This window comes from Anser cygnoides, chromosome 23, assembly GCF_040182565.1.
Source record: "Anser cygnoides isolate HZ-2024a breed goose chromosome 23, Taihu_goose_T2T_genome, whole genome shotgun sequence".
In the NCBI taxonomy this organism is placed as follows: domain Eukaryota; kingdom Metazoa; phylum Chordata; class Aves; order Anseriformes; family Anatidae; genus Anser; species Anser cygnoides.
In genome coordinates this window covers 4,960,111-4,981,035 of record NC_089895.1, presented here as the reverse complement: position 1 = coordinate 4,981,035, position 20,925 = coordinate 4,960,111, and the positions used below count along the sequence as shown (strand labels likewise).

Sequence of the window (20,925 nt, the reverse complement as noted above, 5' to 3'; positions counted from 1 at the left end):
TGCCGGGCTGCTGGGGGCCGGGGGTGTGTAGGGAGAGGCCAGGCGTTCCCATCTGCTGGCAGGAGAACCACTCGGTGGCAAAATTCCTGCTTCGTGCCCTCAGCTGGAGGATCTGGAGGAAGAGGGGAGCCCTGCAGCGCCCTAAACATCGCGCGACACCGTCTCCTGGATGTGCTCCTGCCTCCACCAACCCAACTCTTGACTTCTACCCTGGGACCTGCGCACCTTGGTGGAAAGGGCGGCAGGATCCCAGCTCGCTGGAGGGGCGCAGGAGGCTGCAGCTCAGTAAATCCCCTCGTAGCGACCTCTGCCTGCGTCCCAGCCTTCAGGAACAGCCCGACACCGATTCCTGCCCGCCCCTGGTTTCTCTCCGTGCTCCCAGCCGAGCCGGCGGTGCCGTCGCAGGCTCCGGGTGATGGATGAGCGCGCTCCCCTCGCCGGAGCCGCTCAGGTGCCCATCGATAAGCCGCGGCGCGGCGAGCAGCGCTGCCGTCCAGCTCCCGGGGGGGGGGGCCGGGGGGCCGCCGGCAGGGCTGACGGATGGGTGGCAGCGCGGCAATGGCAGGGAGCTTATTGATGGCTCCGTACCCGGCTCAGCGAGCGGCACGGGTCAGCTGCTGGAGGAGGGAGGACGGGGCAAAAAACCAGATGCCGAGCAGCGCGGCGGGAGAAGGATGCGCGCCGCCTGCCTGGCGGAGGGGCTGAAATGGGAGCAAGCGGCTGCCCAGGCAGGTTGGGATGCAGGCAGGCGAGCAGGGCTTAGCTCGGCGGTGGCTGGAGGTTCTGCTCCCTGGGGACACATGTCGGTGTCTGCTGGCACTGAAATGCGTGGTGAAATCCCTGTCCAGAGGAGGGAGAGAGGGGGAGGAAAGCAGCCCGCTTCCCGAGGCCCCGAGGCTCTGCGTGCTCCCTCCCAGCCACCTGCAGAGGGGGTTTGCAGGGGCGTCCGGTCCTGCACCTTTTCCTTGTGACTGTCAGGGGGAACAGGGCTAAAAGGGGTGTAAAAGGATGCCCTGAATCGGGGTCTGCCCATTTGCAGTGGCAAATAACCACTGAGGGGTGCAGGTGAAGGAACCAGACCTTCTTCGTCGCTTATTTCTTCTTTTTCAAGTCTCTTCAGTAGGCCCACTTCTCTCTTCATGTTTTTCTGTCCGTCTTCCTCTCCTACCTTTCACGCCCCCCCCCCCAGCAGGGCAGAAAGGCGTTTTCATGACCAGCGCTGGGTGCTGCGCCCGCGGTGCTCAATAAATAGGAGGGAGCCGCAGAGCCTGGGGCTTCCGGGGTGATTTCTCTGCCTTTTTGTGTCCCGGCCATCCTGACCTCTAGCAGGGGCCTCTGAAGTGCTGTGCATCCTCCTCTGGGCTCCGGTGTAAGCCAAAAAGGCTTTTGGGGAGATGTGGCAGGAGAAATCGAGTGGTGAACTTCCCCTTTAGCACGTGTCGGGGTGGTGGTGCTTTGCCCTGCCTGCACACAGCCCTGTGCTGCCCTCGATTTTCCGTTTACCCTGTAAAAATACCTGCAGGGAAATCCAAAGCCAAAGCGGCCTCAGATGACAGCTCCGAAGCAAGCAGCAAGGAGGACTTCGGTGAGGACGATGACGATGACGAGGGCGAGTATGAAGTCGAGGAGGACGAGGAAGATTTGGAAGACGACGGCGACTCCGATGGTGAGTAGTGCTCCTAGGAAAAGGGGAAGGGCGTTGCTGACAGCGCTGGCAGCCGCAGGCTCCTTTGCATCGCGGGGGCTCTCCTACGAAGGAGCTGCCTCCCCTGCCCTCGCTGTGCTGCCCTCGCGAGCTGCGGGGTGGCAGGAGGGATTTCGGCACGCGCGCGGGGAGACCCGCCAGCTCTGAGCGCGCGCCGAGCGAAGGGGTTAAGGGCTGCGCAGCCCTTGCTCTCACAAGCCACCAGCCCCTTTCATCTCCTCGCAGGGGCCTCCTGCGGAGAGGCTCAAACAGACTCGGCAAGTACAGCGCAGCCCCACGGGGCGCAGAAACCTCGCTTCAAGGCTCTCTGCAGGCGCCGGGGTGCGGAGGGCGTGCTCCTCCTCGGGGCTGCGGGGCGCTGCGCAGGGCTAACGCGGTGCTTGCTGCCTCTCAGCAGCTCCTACCGGGACAGGACAGGTAGGGGCTCCCGTCCCAAATCCTGCGTTCACCTGGGGTTTTTGTGCTGAAGGTGAGTGCTATTCCCAGCGTACACTACGCATTCTGCTCGATCCGCTGGCTTTGCTCCTTGCCTGGCCACTTCCACCCAGAGAAGCAGCAGGGGTGGGTGTCAGCATGAGGCCGCCAGCCCAGGGTGGTATTTTTAAAGGCTACCGAGCAGCAGCTGTGTCACCAGGGGGGCTGGAGGCTTTGCTGCAGCTGTGTCAGCCCCTCCTGTCCCTCGCACAGAGCCGCAGCCGGCTCGTGAGCCCGCCTGCACCCCGGCAGGGCGCAGGGCCCGCGCTGGGCTCGCTCCTGCCTGCCTCTGCCAAGTCGCTGCCACGCGAGCAGACGGGAGCTGGGCCTGCCAGGGCTCCTCTGCCTGCTCTGCTGTTCCTTTGCCGTTTTTCTTTTTTCCTTTTTTTTTTTTTTCTTTTTTTTGCCATTGCCTAGGCCTGGGATTTATAGGACCAAGCCTCTGCGCCCCTGCCTGCCTTTGGGTGTGATGCGCGGTTGCGGGGAACAGCCGCAAAAAGCTCCCGTGTGCAGCCTGGTTTTTTTTTTGTTGTTTTTAACCAGTTTGGGGAGCGACGAGAGCAGGAAGGGGGAAAGAGGCCAAGTGAGAGCAAAACCTGCCTGATTTAGCGTGGCAGATGGCTGTGGCTTGGCACGCACAGCCCAGCCGCGTCGCCCGGAATAGATGGGGGCTCGGCGCGAGTTCCGACAGCGCTGGCAAGGAGAACGAGGCAGCGCTGCTCCTCCCTGCCCACCGCTGCACGCAGGCACGCTTGGGGAAAAGCAGCCTCCCTTGGGGGCTGGGAGACCTGGTGCTTTGGTGCCACCGGTGGGGTTTTCACCGTGAGCTGTCCTGAGCACCCAGCCCGGTCCGGGTAGCCGGAGGTGGCTTTTTGTCCTTTTGGGAGAGCAAGAGGCTCCGAGGGAGCAGCGCTGAGCCAGCACGGTGCCGGCAGGGGCTCAGCGGGATGGTCCGCAGGGCCAGGGGAGCTCCAGCCCCGCTTCTGGGAGGTTGCCCCGGGAAGGGGAACGTGTAGAGTCCTGCACAGCCCCCAGAAACCAGCTCTCCGCTGTGTTTATTAAAAACACCGCTCCAAAAGGAGGGAGCTCGGGGCCAGGTTCACATCTGGGAGTCTTGCAGGTACCTGCGACAGCTCCTTTCTGTCAGCTCCTCGCCCCCCCAGGGGGATCTCCGAAGGGGGAAGGCTGCTCAGAGGGCTGGGGGCACTGCCTGCCTCGTCCCCTCCCTCCCCGAGCTCCTCACTGCCGGTGCTGCGCCCTGCAGCGCTCACCTACCGCTATCAGGGAGCTGCAGCGCTGCCAATAAATTAACGAGTGTCTGGGCTTAATTAGCGATGAGTTGCCTCCACCTGCCCCCCAGTAAAGCAGGATTTACACCTCGCGCTCTCTCTCTCTTTCCACCCGCAGAGGACGACAGCACGGAGGGCAAGCAGAAGCAGAGGCCCGGCCCCCGGGGGCTGTCGCGGGCTGACCTCCAGCAGCTGGCCCAAGGCGACGAGGACGTTGTGGAGGACCTGGCGTTCTCCGATGAGGACTGAGCACCTCTTGGCCCTTACAGCCCCGCCGGACCCCCCCAGCTGGTCTCCAGGAGGTGGTAAGGGGGGGACCCAGCCCCAGGTGCCACCAAGGACTGTTAACGGTGACACGGCAAAGCAGCTGCTTGGACTTTTCAAGCTTTTTCTACCGACTATATATTTTTGGTAACGTTTTTGGGCACTTCAAAGCCAGTAAAACTTCTCGGCGTAGGTAATAAAAAGCCCTCATTTAAATCTCCTGCTTTAAATAACGTAGGGTCCCATTTCAGCTTCTGCTGGCCAGGGGAAGGAGCAGACCCTGTGTCTGAGGGGCCTCCTGCCTGTTCAGCCCCCCCGTTTTGCTCCGGGCCCTTGCCCCAAACCCTCTCTTTAGCCAAGGGTCCTCAAGGAGTGCGCAGAGCGTTTAGGGCTTTGTGTCCTCGCTGCAAGCGGAAAGCTTTTACCGGCAACGTCAGAGGCAGCTCGGTCAGATCAGGCAGGCTGTAAGGATACCAAGTGTACGGTAACCTGAAATAATAAGCCTTGGGATGTGGGCGGAGAAGGGAGGGTGCGCGAGCAGCGTGGAGCAAGAGGCAAAGCTAATAACGTAGGAAATAGGCTTTTCACATCAGAAAAAAAATGTAGGATTTGCCCAGGATTTGTTGGATATACCCAGGATCCGCGTGCTTGGTGAGCCAAGGGGCACCCAGGCTGCTCCTGTGCTTTGTGACAGTCCCGCTGTCGCCCGCGGTGGCACCGTAGCACGGCGAACGCGCCCGGCTGCTGGCTGTGAGCCCTGCAAACAGCGGTCGGACCGCAGCACGCCTCGGGCAGCCTGCCTCGCTCCCACCCTCCAAACCGGCCGCCCACGGCAGCGGGGAGCAGCTCGGTCTGGGTCTTCCTGCAGGAGGGGTGCTCGAGGGAGGGCACCGCGCAGCTCCAGGTCGTGTTCTGCTGGGAAAACGGAAACAGCTCTCTCGAGGCCGGAGTTTGCAGGACTGGCAGCTCGGAAACGTTTCTTTGGCAGGTAAACTGGAAATAGGGGGATTTGCTGAGTGGTAGAAGTTTAAGTGTTCTCAGTGTATCTGACAAAATCACTCCTGAAAATTAACCGTGCCTTTCAAGAGCATTTTTTCCTTAATGCAGATTATTATTTTTTTTTGAAAGGAAGATGGGGGGGCAGGACTAAATGCTATCTGTATTCCTCTGTCCCCGTTCAGTGAGGCCACTAGCTAGCTGTCAGCGCTGGGGTGGCCAAGCTGCCTGCACGGGCCTGTTCATCGCTGCCTGCTGCACTGCCTACGTGTTCCCCTCCAGGCACACCACAAGAAGACGTTTTGTTTTTTTTTTTAAAACATTTAAAATATATTTTTTTTAAAGTTCTATTTTCATGGCGCAGGACTAACCACAGCTCAGAAACGTTCCCTTATTGCAGATAAAAAGGAGCAGTCAAGCCACGTGTCTTGTAGCCTGGCTGGTGTTCTCCCGTTCACCCCACCCGTAAGTGATAACAGCTCGGTGTACGTGAAGCTGTAATTACGCTCTTCCTGCCCTGCACCCAGTGCTGCTCCTGTTCTGCTTTCAAACGTCACTGCTATGCAGGTAAACAGGTAAATCACTGCTGTAGTAGCCTTGTGGGGGAACTGGTTCTGTTTCCTTCACAGTTCATTATGGTTTTTGGAGCTTAGGGGTAGAAAAGGCGGTGTGGTTTCTTTCTTCCCCCAGCTGTAGTTACAATAATTATTAGTCCTGTCCTCCCTAAACATGCACCCAGATACCCTTTGTCCCGTAAGGAGGAGGAAGGATCTTCAGAAATTAATAATTTATTATTATTTATTTATTATTTAGAGCGCCCTGAGGGGGGGGCTGAGCACCTGCTGCTTTAGCAGGGGGCAGGATTGCTCCAGAGTGAGGTTCCCTACCTGGTAACGCAGCCGGTGTCCCCGGGCACTGACAGCTGGGAGCCCGCGATGTGGCTGCGGGGATGAGGCTTGTAGGGCCCGAACTACAAGAAAAAGGTTTAACTTACCTTCTCCTCCAAAAGAAAGAGGTTGTTTCTTCCTCATTTCCCTTAACTTAGCTGGGCAAGGAGTTTTTTGCCATTTAACACCAAGTTCCCACCCCCGGCAGTGATGCGTACGGCTCAGGTAAGCGTGCACACAACAAAGGAGGCTTCTTGGGTAAAGCAGCCATCCACGAGGGGCTCAGGAAGCCAGGTACCATTTGTAAATTAAGTGTTTTTCTTTTTTATTTAAACTGATTGCTGGAAAGCATTTTTATCGTGATGTGATGGATAATGACAATTTTTTTTTTTTTTACAATATAAAGAAGCTAATGTACCACCAAGCTATTTTGTAAGAAAAAAACGGCAGCACGTGCAACGTTTAAACAAAAAAAAGAGGAGAGAGAGAGAAAAGTACCACATGTGATTGTTGCTCACAACTGTACAAGTCACAGGGGGTCACCCCCAGGAGTTACCATCTCATTCACAGTAGTAAAAACTCTGCCCCTTGGTTTTTAGCCTGACCCCCCCCCCCACCCCCAGCATCCCTCCCCCTCCTCTGGGAACGCACAGGTATCCGTCTCATGGTCCACAGCAGGCCAGAATGTGCAACTACATCCACCTCTGTAACAAGGCTTTAAAAGGAACAAAACCAACCCTACAAACAAACAAAAAAAAAAATAAACCAAATGTAGAAACGAGTCCGTAGTACACGCGACAGAGGGAGAGGGCCACGCTGGAGTGAGGCCTGTGACCCTTCGTCCCACCTAAGCACACACACACTTTTTTTTTTCTTATTTAAAACAAAACGAAGGAAAAAAAAAGCAGCTCTGCGGGGCTGGAGCGCGGGCAGAGTCCTCCCGGGTGTGTGCTGCAAGGAAAAGGCGCCGGGGAGAGGGCAGCCCCCAGCCGAGGGACGGCAGCGAGCCGCCTGTGCCGTACCATCCACACTGAAGTAAACATGGACCGGAACTTGCCTTTTAGGTTTTTTTTTTTTCTATTTTTTTTTTCTTTTTTTGTCTGTCTTTGGTATTGTTTTAAAAGTCGCTAGAGATGCATAGACACCTGAATGAGGAACTGAGTACAGTTTCCAGGGAGGAGGAGCTGCTCGGGAAGGCGGGTGCTTGCCGTTTCCGTGGGTTGCTTTTCGCTCGGGGGCGCAGAGTACCTTTGGGAGGAGCAGTGCCCGGTCCCTGGCCCTGCTCGGAGTCACTGCCAGGAGTTCCTGAAAGCCGTGTGGCTCGGAAGGCGAAGAGGAGCGCTCCTCCCCGGCCCCAGCTCCCCATCAGCCTGGTGAGCGCGAAGGGGTGTGGAAGGGAAGGGGAACCGCTGCTGGCCTCCAGCATCATCTTCCTCTTCACTCGTGTCGTCTCGATACGTCTTTGGATAGTTTTCTTTCCTTCCCTTTTTTACAGTTTTTAAAACGTCCGTGTTTGTTGTTTTTTTTTTTTTTAAACAAAAAAGCAAATGCATCCAAAAAAAAAAAAAAGAAGTAAAAACCTCCCTTCCTCGCTCCCGCGTCGCGCACTGAGGGAGGCTCTCCTGCTCTCGCACCGCGGTCCCTTCGCTTTCCCCCACTGAAGCTCAGTTCCAGCAGCAGCCCCGAGCCGGCCTGCAGTTAGGAGGGAGGTTTCGTGGTGTCGTTGAGCCCGGCGAGGATGGCGGGGTTGCCGTTCTCCTGCTTTGGTGAGATGCGGCTGGCGGAGGGCAGCCCGCTGCTGAAGGGCGAGGCCACGCTGCCCGTGGAGGACGGCCGCAGGTCGGCGGGGGGCAGGTCCCGCTCCGGAGGCCTCAAACCGGGGGGTTGCAGAGGGAAAGCCATGGGGAAGCCTGCCATGTACAGCACTCTGCCCACTCTCTTGGCGACCTAGCGAAAAAAAACAGAAAGTAAACGCAGGGGTTAAAGGGCTGAGTGCGTGCAACCCGGCTTCAGGAAGCCGCAGGGGCTGCACCGTCCTGCCGCGTCCCAGGGGCTGTAATCCAAAAAAGAAAGGCTAGGTTACGCCATCTGAATGAAGAGCTGCTACTCCTGATGCACCAAAACCCCCTTGGTGAAATACTGGAGAAGACCAGGGAAGATTTCTTCCCCCCTCCCTTTTTCTAAAGGGCTCTGTTGTGCCGGCGTGCTCCGTGTTGTGCTGGGCGCTTTGGTGCATGGCTCATAAAGAGCACCAATGTGCAGCTGGAGCCCTGCTCACCTCTCACAGGCTAAAGACGTGCTGGGATGGGCAGCGCAGGACCTCCCCCTGCGATGTGGTTTGCGTGTGTCCAGCACTGGAGGCCTTGCTGAGTTCCAGGCTGCAAGCAAGCCTGAACCCCCACTGCTGACCCCAATCCAGCCCCTGAAATGCTCGGGGGTCTCAGAAAGGGGCTGTGGAAACCTGGAGCGCTTGGAGCCCATACCTAGGTAAGGCTGCAGGGCCAAGTGACGGTGCTCTGCGTGGCCCCCAGCTGAAACGCAGCGGTGGGAAGCGTCCGTCCCTGTGCGCCCTGCGGCACCAGGCTTTGGGGGCACCCCGTGGGCAGCTGCCTCGAGTACGGGGTGAGGCCAGCTGGCACTACCTGCCTCGTCGGTGAGCCCATTAGCAGGCACCACTGATCGAACACAACGCTTCTGCTAGCCCCACACCACCAGTAAGCTGTCTGCAGGCCAGCACATGGTGCCCACTTCTGAAGAGCAGGAATTGCTCTAATGGGAAGAGGGGGAGAGGGGAAAAAAAAAAAAAAATCTGGCTACAGGGTGGCTTCTGTTAGCAGCGCAGGAAGCTGTAAGCCTGCAGCCTCTCCCTTCTGCAGCTCCGGAGAAAGCTCTCCTGCAGCAGTTCTTGCCTCCCAGCAAGGGCCAAAGGCCTCACAACTTTCCAGCACCTACACAGCTGGTTCACATTTAGGCTTAAACAAAAACACAGGCTTGTGCTCAAACCAGACAACTGGGGCATTATTCAGTTAGCAACATCAGGACTCTGCTCCCCCACTTACTCCCCCCCCCCCAGCCCCTGCCTTATTAGAGACCTTTAAACACTATTGATTAAATCGAAGCAGGCTTTTTCGAGCTTCAGCCCATATCTCATATCCTCCCCCCCCCCCCCCCCCCCCCCCCCCCCAGCAAAGCCAAAGCCAATCTAAGTATGTCTGTGAGCTATTTGGCATTCTCTGGTTTTTAAGAAACATAAGAGTTTTATTTCCTACTGAATTGACCCACGGGGAACAATTGCCCACAGAACCTTTTTATTAGCCCCCTCATAAACAGTGAGGGCTGTAGGGAAAGCAGTAAAGGTTCTCTTATTGTTTTTAACATAATCTAACAAACGCGCAGCTCGTGGATCAGGGCAGCTACGCCAGGGCAGTGACGCTCCGCGTGCAGCCCAGGGACGTGCACACGCGTGGCGCTGGCACAACCAGCTGCATGCTGGCACCCCACAGCCCAGCCCGGTCCTGCCGGGTGTCAGAAGCTGTTTGCCGCTTGTTGGATGGATGGGGAAAAAACAAAAAGCAGCTGTAGCAGAGCTGCTCGGCCAGCTTTGTGGCCAAAAGACGCTCCAGTTGGAGACAACTGTACTGGGTCGTGGTGACCCGACTGAAGGAAAGCAAACCTCCACGGTCAGCTGGGAGCCAAGTCAGGAAAAAATAAATAAATAAATAAATAAAGGTGTTTTGGGGAGGATTGGCATTTCTTTAAAGTAATAGTGCTACAGGAGCAAACTGGTCTGTTGGGAAGGAAATACAGTTCCCCTAGAACTTGGTTAAAGCAACAGAGGCAAACGCAGCTCCTACTGCCCATGTGTCACAGCGCAAGTGAACACCACAAGCACGGCCCCCGGCCAGCAGCGAGCCCGGTGAGCTCTGCCTAGCCCGGGACAGAAACGTTCAGCAGGCGCTTGCTAGCGCAGCCGAGGAGGGGCAGAGCTGGCTGTTCGTTACTCACCGGGGAGGGAAAGCGCTCACCAGCTGATGCTGAGCCTGCTAAATGCCTTGGTGCCTCCAGCTCCCAAAAAGGGAGCTGCCCAGAGCCACTGGGACACAAGGGAGACAAGCAGCAGAAGGCCCTGCAGTCAGTCTAGAACAAAAACACGTTTCCCGAAATGGCTTCACCCGGTTAAGTCCCTGCAGGCTATTTTCAGGTGGAGCTGATTTGGCATCCCCTGCCTCCCCGGTCTGGCTGCAGCTGCTCTCCCTCCGGGCCGCGGCTGTGGGGCCAGCCACAAGCACCTCGCCTCGCCGCAGCGGGGCCGATTTAGGCTCCCTCTGCATCCCCGTCCCGAGCTATTTGCAGCACGCTGCCCGTGCTGTCTGCCTCGGAAGCGCTGCGTGACTGATGAGCACATGCACCATTTCTGGCGGCCAGCGCAAGCGCTCCCGAAACCCAAATGAAATAACTAAACAATTATTGCTTGGAAAATGGGAGTCACTAAACCAGGGCCCCCGACGGCGCTGCTCCAGCTGGGGACGACCTTAAATTGTGCCACTTGGTACCGCCCGGCGGTGGGACCGGTCCTACCTGTGAGCGGATCTTCAGCGCGGGGCCGAGCTTCAGCCCCATGTTGTTCAGCAAGTGCTCTTCCGTCAGGAGGGGCAGGGTCTCGCCGTCGATCGCTTGCTCGCGGAATACCTGCGGGAAACCAGGGGCCAGGCTCAGCAGTGGCAGGGAGCTGGCCGAGGGGCTCCCCCCCGCCTGCTGCACCACAGCTGGGACAGAAGATCCCTCACCACACCCGTATTAAACATCCTGAATCCACAGCCCGGAGCCAACGCATAAATGGAGACGTGGCAAGGTGCATGAAGGTTGTTGGGTGGGCTAGTTTTAATAAACCAATAACATTTTTTTTCAAATATTGGGCTGGGAGGTGATATTTTTTTCCCCTTTTCGCTCAGGAGCATTCCCCCACGTCAGCACCCAGCCATGTGTAAGAGCACCTCGATGAGTAAGCCCAGCTGACCGCGTATGATCCTGGGTGAGAAACAGATGAGACACGTCCCAGGCCCTATCCCAACTCCAGAAGAAGGACAGACGACACCATACGAAGCTAAATTTTTGACACATCCTACATCACACACCTTTTTTTTCGTGGCTATTTGGAAAAAGCTGCCCCAGCAGCCCAACAGCATTGCAGTGAGGTCTATGCAGGTGAGGAGGAGAAACTTCTTGGTCACGCATTTCCTGCTCAAAGCTGCTCGTTTTCCAAAAAAAATCGCCAGACAAAACGCCACCAGCGCTGTGGGGCACACGCTGCTGGTTACCCCTGCAGTTAGGCTTAGATCCCCCCTGCAGCGCCGCGGCAGCTGAGCGAAGCAGAGCGGGTGCAGGGCAGCCACACACCTCACAGCCACGGCAGCCAGGCTACTCCATAAAAAGGGCAATTTCATAGCAAGGCATCCCAACGCACCCGGCCGTGCAAAACCGCACCATTTGAACGCAGTCTTACAGCCGGGGGGAGGAAAAAAAAGTCCTATTTTGCCTCCATCTGTCTCAACTGACAGGGTCGTGCTGGAGTTTTCCACCTAGTAGGTGCTGTAAAGGTTAAGGGCTGGCTACGTGAGCGTACTGCCCCGGTCCTTGTAGGCAGAGCAGGGCTGTGCTTGCACCCGGCTCCCCCGGGGCTTGTTCCGGACGCCCGGGCTCCACGGTGCGAGCAGAAGCTGCCAGCATTCGGGGGATGTCAGCTCAGGGCCTGTTTTGTTGTGCTTTTAGGTTTTTTTTAACCCAACCCCACCTCCGCTCCGCAGCGGTTCTCACAGCCCGGCTCGCGCTGGAGGCTTGCCCAAACGAGCCGCCTGCGGGGCCCGATCCTGCCGCCTCGCCGCGTGGTGGTTTTGCACAGCCGTGCCCTCACTGAGCACAGTGGCGAGGGGAATTTTCATCTTCCTCTAACGGCTTCGTTCTCAGCAGCCCCTAGCCCAGAGCCATCCCTTCGGAGCGGCAGCTGAGCTGCTGCGAACCTTTTATTTTTTTTTTATTGCTGGACTCCACCAGCAAAGCCGCTCCTGACTGCAGCGCGTGTTTCTGCTCCTTGACCTCACGAAACTTAATATACCCATTTCTTCTCCTTCCTGCGAAGCCAGCGTGGCTGGGAGCCAACCGCCTCCCTCCGCTCGGCGCTAAAACCCGGCACGAAAAGCCTCGGCTTGAGAACAGCGTCGCTCTCGGGTGCCCCGCAGGTCCCGACCCGCGGCGGGGACAAAGCCGAAGATCGGTGGGGGCCGGGAGCAGAAACGGCGACTTTTGTTTTTTTCTGCTCAAGTTTTCCTGTTTGCCTGCGCCGCGGCTCTACGCGCACCGCATACCACCATGCTCTCGCTGGCTTTTCCTGGCAGGAGCAGCCTGCAGGCCGGTGCCAGACCTCCCCGGCAGCTGTGGCTTTGGAGACGGGAACAAGCGGCTCTGCAACGCGCAGCCCCGGAGCTGGGTCCCCCCAAACGCCGGCGTTTTCACAGAGTAAAAAACCTGCTGAGCGTAAAACCGCGGCGCATAAAAACCCACCCCTTTAAACCACGCACCCCCAGCAAAACGCAACGTAGCGAGGGCACGACACGAGGCTGTTTAGAGCCACCCCCGTTATCGTGAAACATTTTCGCGGCGCGCCGAGCTCGCCGAACCTTTGTCTCGGCGAGCGATTGATTTCTCCCCGCCGGTGCACCAGGGGCTGGCACGCAAGGAGGAACTGGATGGATGAGCCTCCTGCGAGGTGGCTGCGTGAAGGATCCCTGCACGCCTCCCACCGGCTCCCAGGCGACTTCACTTCCCATCCCCTATTCCCATCCCCGCAGGGGTTGGGAATGCCTGCGCCCCGCAGGCAGGGCGCAGTGCCGCCGCGCCGAGGGCGCTCCCTTGGTGTGGGCAGCTGCGTGCCTGGGTCGGGAGCCTTCCTCTGGGCTCACGTCCCTGCCCCGCAAACAATCAGCACACGGGTACGTGCTGACCCCATCCCTCGCCGTCCCCACCAGCAGCAGTCCCCGAGCTCCCCTCCACGCACAGACCCACTGCCTCTCGCCCTGCAGGCCCCCAGCCAGCCAAAACCTTGAGCCAGACACCTTGAGCCACGGGGAGCCCAAACCCCTCTCCTTCCTCCTAGGGAACACTGTGTGTACTGCACCTCCATGAGAAGCGTTCCCCTTCCTAACTCCTGCCTCTGGATGCACGCACAGGTGTTTGCTCCGAAGCAGCCCTGGTTTACAGGTGGTGGTAACAAAGCACGTAGTGATGGGATTAACGTCAGGGTTTAGGGGGCGAGGAAAGAGATTGGGGAGTGAAAGCACGTTCTCCCATCACCTGGGAGTTAAAGGGAGCTGTGGGGCAATTCCAGGTTTCCATATGGAAAATAAAAGGCTGTGTCCCAGCTTCCCCGTCCCCTCGGGGCGAGGTGCATGCACCTCTCTGCAGGGCACACGCCAACACCAGCAGGACCTAAAGGGAATCTCTCGTGTAGAGCCCCATACGCACGCCGCAGCCCTAGCAGGAGCTGGGTGCTGAGCCTTACCCTTCTCAGAAGGGCTCGTGGGGGGCACAACTTCTGCCTGACGCACTAAAGAGGCAAGGGTTTTTTTTTGGAGGACGGGGTTTTTTGGCAACCAACTTCCAACCAGCCAGGATGCCCAAGGAGAGCTTTGCCCTCCCTTGCTGCCAGTCGGGGAAGCTCCTCTTGGAGCTGCGTGTCCGGAAAGCCCAATCCTGCTCCTTCCTCCCTGCTGAGATCCGTTCTCAGCCTCGGATGCGTCTCTGCTGAAAGGCAGGATTGTCCTCGGCGCTGGCCCTTTGCCTCTCTATCTGCTGCTTTCTCCCCCCACCCCCTCCAAGCACACTGGACCCCCTTTACGAGGCTGTCCCAGACAGCTCAGGAATCTGCGCCCTCGCCGTCGGTGCGCTCTCAATGGGGCATTGATAATGGGCTCCAGCAGATGCGGAAGCCAAAAACACGGGGCTGGTTTTTGTACTGCACTTCGCGACCTCACACCGAGCGGGCTTCACGAAGCCCCCCCAGCGCTGATGGAATAGCAACAGCAATTCTAGGATGAGCTTAAAAAAAATCACCATCAGCATCACTCCGAAGCGTGAGCACGGAGGTTACGGGGATGCTTGTGACACCAGGGCCTGTCCCTGCTCTGCCCCACGGCGCTCTGGGCGCGGGAGGAGAGCTCAAAGCTCCCAGCTTTACCCTGCTCCCACCCTCTCCCTCCTCAGTGTCCCACCGCTGTCCACCCCCAACGCCCACCGCTGCTTCTGGGGCCGGCACCGGCAGCAAGGAGTTATTTAGCGATCCGCCAGAAACACGAGCTACGGGGAGCGCGGGGCTCCGGGACGTACACCCATGGGGACGGGCAGCGCGAGGAGAAAGAGGCACGGCCGGGAGGCTGCTGGGGCTGGAGGGTGCTTTACCTGAGTGTACTCGGTGCAGCCGGACAAGTTGGACACGAAGCTGCACACGTCCTCCACTGTCCATTTGCTGATGTCTTCCAGCGCGGGGCTCTCCTCGCCATCCAGAAACAGACCTCCCATGGTGCCTGCAGCGTTCGGAGTTGGGGGGGGGGGGGGGGGGGAAGGAGGGGAGGAGAAAGAAACATAAATCATTAAAATCCCACACGGACAACAACTAGCCTGCAATCTGAATATTTTTCTCTAGCCGCACATTCATCTTTAATGACCTGTCAATTAAAGCGCTGGGCAGGGTCAATTCATAGGCCTCTTCCTCCTGGAGGTCCCCAGCTTGGAAAGGGGGGTGGGGCGGGCAAGGGGGAAGGAAAAATCCCAGCTAATGCATTTCATGTGCTTAATGCTCTTCAGCTGCAGGGAAGAGATGGGGGGGGGGAGGGCGGCGAAAAGAAGGAAGGAAAAAAAAAACAACAAAAAAACAACCCCCCGAGGAGCGTTTCTGCACACGCCGCAAAGCGGAACACCGCCTGCCCCGGGGGCTTCTCTCCCCCAGCCCCGCTCCTGCCTACGTGCTCCGAATGCCAACCGGCCCCGGCCCCACGGCACGGAGACGTCCCCAGCCCGACACCCGCCTGTGTGTCCGTCCGTCCGTCCGTCCGTCCGTCCGTCCCACCGGCCCTGGCTGGCCGAGACGGCAGCGCTGCGAAGCGTGTTTGGGTCCCAGCCGTGTCAGCGGCACGGGGGCAACGGGAGAAGCGCTGCGGGTGCCCCCGGCTCCTGACACCCCCAGGGGCATCGCAACAGAGCCGAGAGAGAGGCACAGGAATAAGGAGGGAGGGAGGGAAGAGCCAGCCAGGTTCCTCCCGTCTCCCACAGCACACGGAAGGACACGCACACAAGCACCGAAGAAACCCATTTCCAGGAAATGCCACTTTGGGGGGAAAAAAATAAAGCGTTATTAACGTGAGGAACTCGCCGCTGCACGGCGTCAGCTGGGTCATTGACAAGGACCTGAGCTGTGCTGGGCAGGGTGAAAGTTTACAAGGGACATAAATGCTACACGTCAGGGCACGAAGCAACAAATTACCCCAAAAAATACTTCTCCCGGGGGTTTATCCTGACAAAATGATCCTTTTTGTAGGTTTGTGTTTTGTCCCCCAGGCTCTGGAGCAGCACCAGGAACACGGCCCCTCGCTGCGGCTCCTCGGCGCCCGTCGGCACCTCCGGCAGCAGCCCGAGGGCACAGCGGCACCCAGAAAGTCCTGGTGGGGAGCGCAAACGGCAGAGCCACAAACCGGGGAACCCCAAACGGGGGCTCCAGCAGCTGCCTGGCAAAGCCACCGAGGTCCAGGGTGGACCTTGGAAAGGAGAGGACTCGCAGAGCGTGCTCCCGTGCCAGGACGACGCTTTCCACCCAGCAGCAGCCCGCACAAGGCGCCGGCAGACGCCACCTCACCGCTTCCAGCGCCCTTCTGCCCCGAGCTTCCCGCTGCCGGCACCGCCTCCGGCGCACGGGGGGCACCAGCACCCCTCGGCCCCTCTCCTGTCCCCACCCCGAGCGTGGAAGGTGCTCGATCCCGCTGCGCCCACGGCTCGGCCGGGACCCCGCCGGTGTCCAGGCAGCTCCGGGTGCTCCTCGGACTGGGAGACGAGCATTGTTAAAATTCACAAAACACCCACAGGGCTGAGGGCTTTCCCCCCGCCGCTTCTTTTGCCGTTTCGGGCTGCTCTTTCCCGGGGCAGGGCAATCCTCTTTCTGCTTTTTGGAAGGGCGGCCGCGGCTTGGTGAGGGCAGGAACTGGAGCCGCACTCACAGCAGCACAGCCGCACTCAGTTGTTCCAGGCACGGGCAGCGCTGGGGCGAGACGCCTCCGGCCGCAGCCAGAGCGAGCGTCTCCGAGGGGACCTGCCCGTAACAGCCAGCTCCTCCAAAACGAGGCACTTCCGTGCTCCAAAAGCCAGCCAGGGATCGCAGCGCAGCCGCCCGGTGCTCGGGAACGAGCCCTGCAGGCAGCCGGGGAGGGGGCCGGGCAGTGCCCCCCGGCCGGGAGCCCCCCCAGGGACGCAGCCATGTACCCACGGCGCTGAGCGCGCACCGGGGCAGGGTGCTGTGCAGGGCCACCGCCGTCACCCGCAGGGCTGGGTTGGTGCAAGTGCAGCCCCCCCACGAGCCCTCTCCTCTCTGGTTTTCCTTCCTTTGCCCCCGTTTCCCCCCAGATGAAAGCAAGGGGGAGGTCGAGATGCATGCAGGCATATGGCACAGCGACAGAGCGAGGGCAAGACAGGGAATGGGTGGGAATAAGAAAGATTTTCCATGTACCCACGCAGAGAAATACGATTTATCTCAGTTTGTTTTCCCTTCCCGTTTATACCGGGAAAACACAGGCACCGACTGATGGAAATATTGGTGGGAGGGGAAGGCAAAGAGCCACGCTCCGGGCTCTGCCCTGCGAGCAATTCCTGCAGTGTGGAACCTAAAAGCCGGACGGAGGACGCCTCTTCCCAGTGAAACCAGTGGGAAACCAGCCCCACTCCCTGCAGGAAAGCCCCGAGGCTCCCCGTGGCTGCAGCAGGCTCCATCGCACCCCAGGTACTCAGCACCCCAAGCCGGGGCTCTGGAGCTTGCTGCTCGGGGGGGTCCCATCCTGCCCCCACCGAGGGCTGCCCCCCGCTCCGGCAGCTCGGAGAATGAGAACAAATGGGTGCCCAGCGGCTCGAGGGGACGCGCCGTCTGGTGCCATAATGACATGTCACCGGGGCCTGCCGGCCCGCCAGCACGCAGAAAGGGCAGCAGCTACTCCCTGCCAGGCCCCCCCCGCCTCGCCCCGTGATAAATGACGGGCTGGGAGGCTGCTAATGGATTGCAGAGCAGCTCTCCAGATGGGGCCCGGCGTGGAGGCAGCGGGAAGGATTCATCGGCCCGGGCTCGTGGGCAGGTGTCCACGTACAAGCCCTCGCCGCCTCGGCCGCAATCCATTTATAATTTTTCTCCCTCCTCCTGACGTCCAGCTGCTTTGGAAGAGAAGCCGAAGGCAGAACGGGTGAGGGAGAGCTGCGGGGACAAGTTTTTGCCCCCGGCGCTGCAGGAGGTGATTCGGGTGCCAGCGGGGGACCGGTGCGCAAAGCTGACCCGCTGGGGGGGCAGCCCCCTTTGGGGGGGTTTGTGCTGTTCGATCTGCACTGCTCCCCCTCCAAACCCACCCCTGCACCCCCTTCCTACACACCCTGGGTGCGGGTCACGGCGCAGCACCGGCAGCCTCCCGTTAATTGCTCTCCAGCCTCCGGATCGATGCGAGGATTTTAGCCTCCTGCACGCTCCATCCTTCACCTCGTCGACGTCGGGAGGAGGAGGAGGAGGAGGAGGAGGAGGAGGAGGAGGGGAGCAGGGCTGCTGAAACCTTGGCGAGATGAGGTCAGGCGGCAGCCGCCAGGTCCCCAGAAGGCGGCTGCGGGAATCGACCCGGCTCTGCCTGCCGTCAATATTCCTCCCAGCGGGGACGCCGAGCGGCTCCCTGCCTCCGCAGCAGGAGCTCCCTTGCTGCAGGCCCGGAGGAGCCGCCGTGGCTCGGCCGTCATTTCCAGCCAGCTGCTGCTCTCCCCGCTCTGCCTCCCAGCCCACGGCCGCGTTACCTGTCTCACGCCACAAAGCCAGCACTCTCTGACACCAGCGGCGCAACGCCGGGACCAGCCAGGCCAAAGGAGCAGAGCAGCCCTCCAAAGTATTTGGGGATTTATTTGGCACAAGGGGGGAGGTTGGTGCAGCTCTGCCTGCCTGCCTGTCTCCAAGAGCCACTCCTCAAGGGCCAAAACCCTTTTTTTTTTGTTGTTTTTTTTTGTTGTTGCTGCACATTACCCTGGCACGGCCCAGGGTCCCTGCAGCGCTTGGATCAATGCAGCCCTCGGTATTTCAGCGGCTGAGCTCTCCTCCCGGCTCCCCCACCTGCAGGGGATGCGCCCTCATCCCAAACCAGGAGCTTTTCCTGGCACCACACGGCACCTGGCACACGGGAGCCCGAGCCCGGTGCTGCCCTCCTGCAAGCAGGCAGGATTTTAGCAGCCACGACCGCGAGCGAAGCTCGCCAAAAGCAAAACCGCCCTCAGGAAGAGACCTGGAGCGGGCTCCACAAATCAGGAGCAAAATCAGAAATGCTCATCTCTGCCAAGGCCTCCAGACACGCTCGTGATATAAAGTCGAAGTGATAATAATAAATGGGCTATTACAGGAACCCGTGCCTTGCTGGGGGAGGGAGCGAGCCCGCGCACAGCCCGGCCTCCCCGAGGAGCCTCGCGCGGGCGACGCGCGCCGGAGCCGTGCTTCTTCCCTTAATGGCCGGGAGAGAAGGGCTCCTGCGAGGACGCCTCGGCAGCCCCTGGCAGCAGGAATATTTATCACGCCGGCCACCTGCCTGTCATCGAAAAATCGCTTCCTCCTTCCTGGCTGGAAGGCAGCTCTAATGAGCGCCGGGCAGCCGCGCTCCCCGCCGCCGCGGCTCTCTGCATGGAGAGGAGGCAGGCTCGGCGCCCCGCGTGCCGTGCCCCCCGGTCTCCCTCCGCGTGCTCCTGCCTCCTGCTAATTGCTCCGCTAATTATTATTAGCCGAAGCGGGCTTTGGCTTTTGGCTGGGGATGATGGAGAGCTGGTCGTGGTTTCCCTGCCTGCCTGTCCCATCCGATGGGCAAGTCGCTGCAGGGGAAGGAACGATTTTGGCTAAACACCAGACGAGCGCAGCCCAACAGCCTTTCCTGATTTTCCGGCCTCCCTTCCAGGCACAAAACCTCTGACCCGTCCCTTTGTAGGGCAGCACCTTGCCGCCAGTCATCTGTGTCACCTCTCCCTGAAGCTGCCTTTACATCTCTCCTAACCATGGCTCCTGGAGAAGGTCCCTGAAATTGCAAGGTCCCTTAACCCATCACATCGCCCTCGCCTTTTTCACGTGCTTGGGCCTTGCTTCATCCCTGCTGGTGCTCGTTGTCACCCTTGACTTGCTCTGGTGCAAAGGGGGGGCCTCTCCTCTAATTAAAAGATGCAGAAGAGCCACCACGAGCGTGCTGCAGGACGGCAAGGGGACGAGCCCCGCGTTCAGCGAGCCCCGCGGCCGCTCGGCACACCCACCTGCGTGGAAGTACGGGCTCATCGTGTAGGGAAACCCGAAGGGCAGCGGCTGGGGCGGCGGGATGGAGGCTGGCGGCAGGTATTTCACCTCACTTTTGTTGATGCCCGGCCCAAGCAAGTGGCTGGGGGACTCGGCGCTCGACGAGCTGCAGGGCGCGGTTGGGCCGGCGGCCCCTTCCCCCAGCTCCTTGGCCCCTTCGCAGCCCTTGCCCGTCTCCTTGCACTCCTTCAGCTCCGCGGCCGAGCCGCTGCTCTCCGCCTTCAGGCTCTCGGGCTTCTCGTCGCTCACGTCCGCGTCGCTCTCCGAGTCCTTCATCTCCTCGTCGTTACAGTCCGGCGCCCCGTCCCGCGCCCCGCGGGGCTCCGCCGGCTCCTTGGCCTCGCTCGGCCCCTGCGGCTCGGCGCGGTGCTGAGCCGCCTTCCTGCTGCCCCGCCGCGGCTGCTCCTTGGGCGGCGTGGCGCTGCTGGGGACGCCGGGGTTGAGGGACAGCAGGGGCGCGTTGTTGTGCCGCAGCACCAGCATGGCGTTGCGCCGGGACAGCTCCTCCCGCAGCGGGTGGCCCTCGGGGATGTCGTGCACGTTGCGCAGGGCCGGGTGGTCCGGGGGCAAGCCCGGGTGGAGGCTCAGAGGGTCGCCGGCCAGCAGCCGCTGCCTGTGGAGGTTCTCCAGCTCCTTCTGGCGGATGATCTCGGCCGACATCTCCAACCTGCGCGGGGAGAGGCAGAGGGGGACGGTCGCTGGTGGGGGGGCTCCAGGAGGAACTTGCTAACCCGCAGCCCGGCTGAAGCAGAGCCTGGGGGATCTCCAAGAGCGGTCCGCACACCCTCAGATCCATTGGGATCGTCTGGATGTCGCTCTGCTGCTTGTGCACAGGTCCCCCAGCCCAGCACCCCGCAGCCCTCTGCCTGCTAGCAGGGAAAGAAGGGCAGGGCTCGCCCTCCGCGCTCTTTACCTTGCCAGGTTTTGCTTTCGTAGCATCTCTTGCTGCCGTGCAAACATCTCTGCTTGTGCCGGCTGTAGGAACCCGTAACCTGGGGACAGGGAGGACAACGATACGGGGTTATTCAGCCCAGCATTGACTCCCTGCTCACTCGGGGCGAGCTCTCCAAAGGGCTGAGCAGGAGAGCTTCCAAAACCCAACCCATTCCCAACCCTGTGCTGAAACACGGGGCCAGGGAGGGTGGGGGGGCAGTAAAAGAGGAAGGCAACCTGCTCCCATCACTGCACGGCAGCCAGAACAGAGCAGGGAAACACAGAAAACGTGCCTGTGCTAAGGGACAGCTTGCCAGAGCCAGCACCGTCACCCTGCCCACCTCCCTGGCTGACCGCAGGCACCTCCTGCACTCACCTGGTGTCTGGCACAGGGCCGAAGGCACCCCGAGGAAAGGAGGTCTCAAGTGGGGCCCCAGGGCGATATGGGGCGCGTTCTGGGGCGACAGCAGCGGCGGCGGGTGGGATATCTCCCTGCGGGGATCAGAAAAGAAATCCACGTTGAAAAGCTGGAGGCTCCATCGGCAGCGACAGGAGGACCCTGGCTCAGGAAGAGCATCCCTTTTTTTGGGGCTGGACTGAGAGAAGAAAGGTGCCCATTTCCCACACGCAAAACTTGAAAAGAGGGAGAAAATAGTAAATAAAGAAAAGCAGAACCAGATGGGGCAGAAATCAGCCAAAACTCCCTAGGTCCTACCTGCCTCCCACCCTCCTGCTCCAGTACATTTCCTCTCAGCTGGGTGCTCAAAGCATCCCTGGCTG

The 20,925-nt window shown here is 59.9% G+C and overlaps 2 protein-coding genes across 17 annotated transcripts in view; one reads left to right on the top strand and one right to left on the bottom strand.

Moving 5' to 3' along the window:
* Positions 1 to 7,144, top strand: part of NOC2L (NOC2 like nucleolar associated transcriptional repressor) — a 46,346-nt gene extending 39,202 nt beyond the window's left edge. The window contains exons 18-19 of the mRNA XM_066982207.1: positions 1,523 to 1,666; positions 3,587 to 7,144. Coding sequence (XP_066838308.1) covers positions 1,523 to 1,666; positions 3,587 to 3,717 — 275 coding nt within the window. The 3' untranslated portion in view covers positions 3,718 to 7,144. The remainder of the gene's footprint in view (positions 1 to 1,522; positions 1,667 to 3,586) is intronic.
* SAMD11 (sterile alpha motif domain containing 11) overlaps positions 7,128 to 20,925 on the bottom strand; it is a 221,908-nt gene continuing 208,110 nt past the window's right edge. For all 16 annotated transcript variants that reach the window (XM_066982194.1, XM_066982195.1, XM_066982196.1 and 13 more), the window contains 6 exons: positions 20,522 to 20,637; positions 20,126 to 20,204; positions 19,173 to 19,879; positions 14,067 to 14,191; positions 10,194 to 10,304; positions 7,128 to 7,562 (listed from right to left, as the gene is read on the bottom strand). In XM_066982194.1, the coding sequence (XP_066838295.1) occupies positions 7,314 to 7,562; positions 10,194 to 10,304; positions 14,067 to 14,191; positions 19,173 to 19,879; positions 20,126 to 20,204; positions 20,522 to 20,637 (1,387 nt within the window). In that variant the 3' untranslated portion in view covers positions 7,128 to 7,313. The remainder of the gene's footprint in view (positions 7,563 to 10,193; positions 10,305 to 14,066; positions 14,192 to 19,172; positions 19,880 to 20,125; positions 20,205 to 20,521; positions 20,638 to 20,925) is intronic.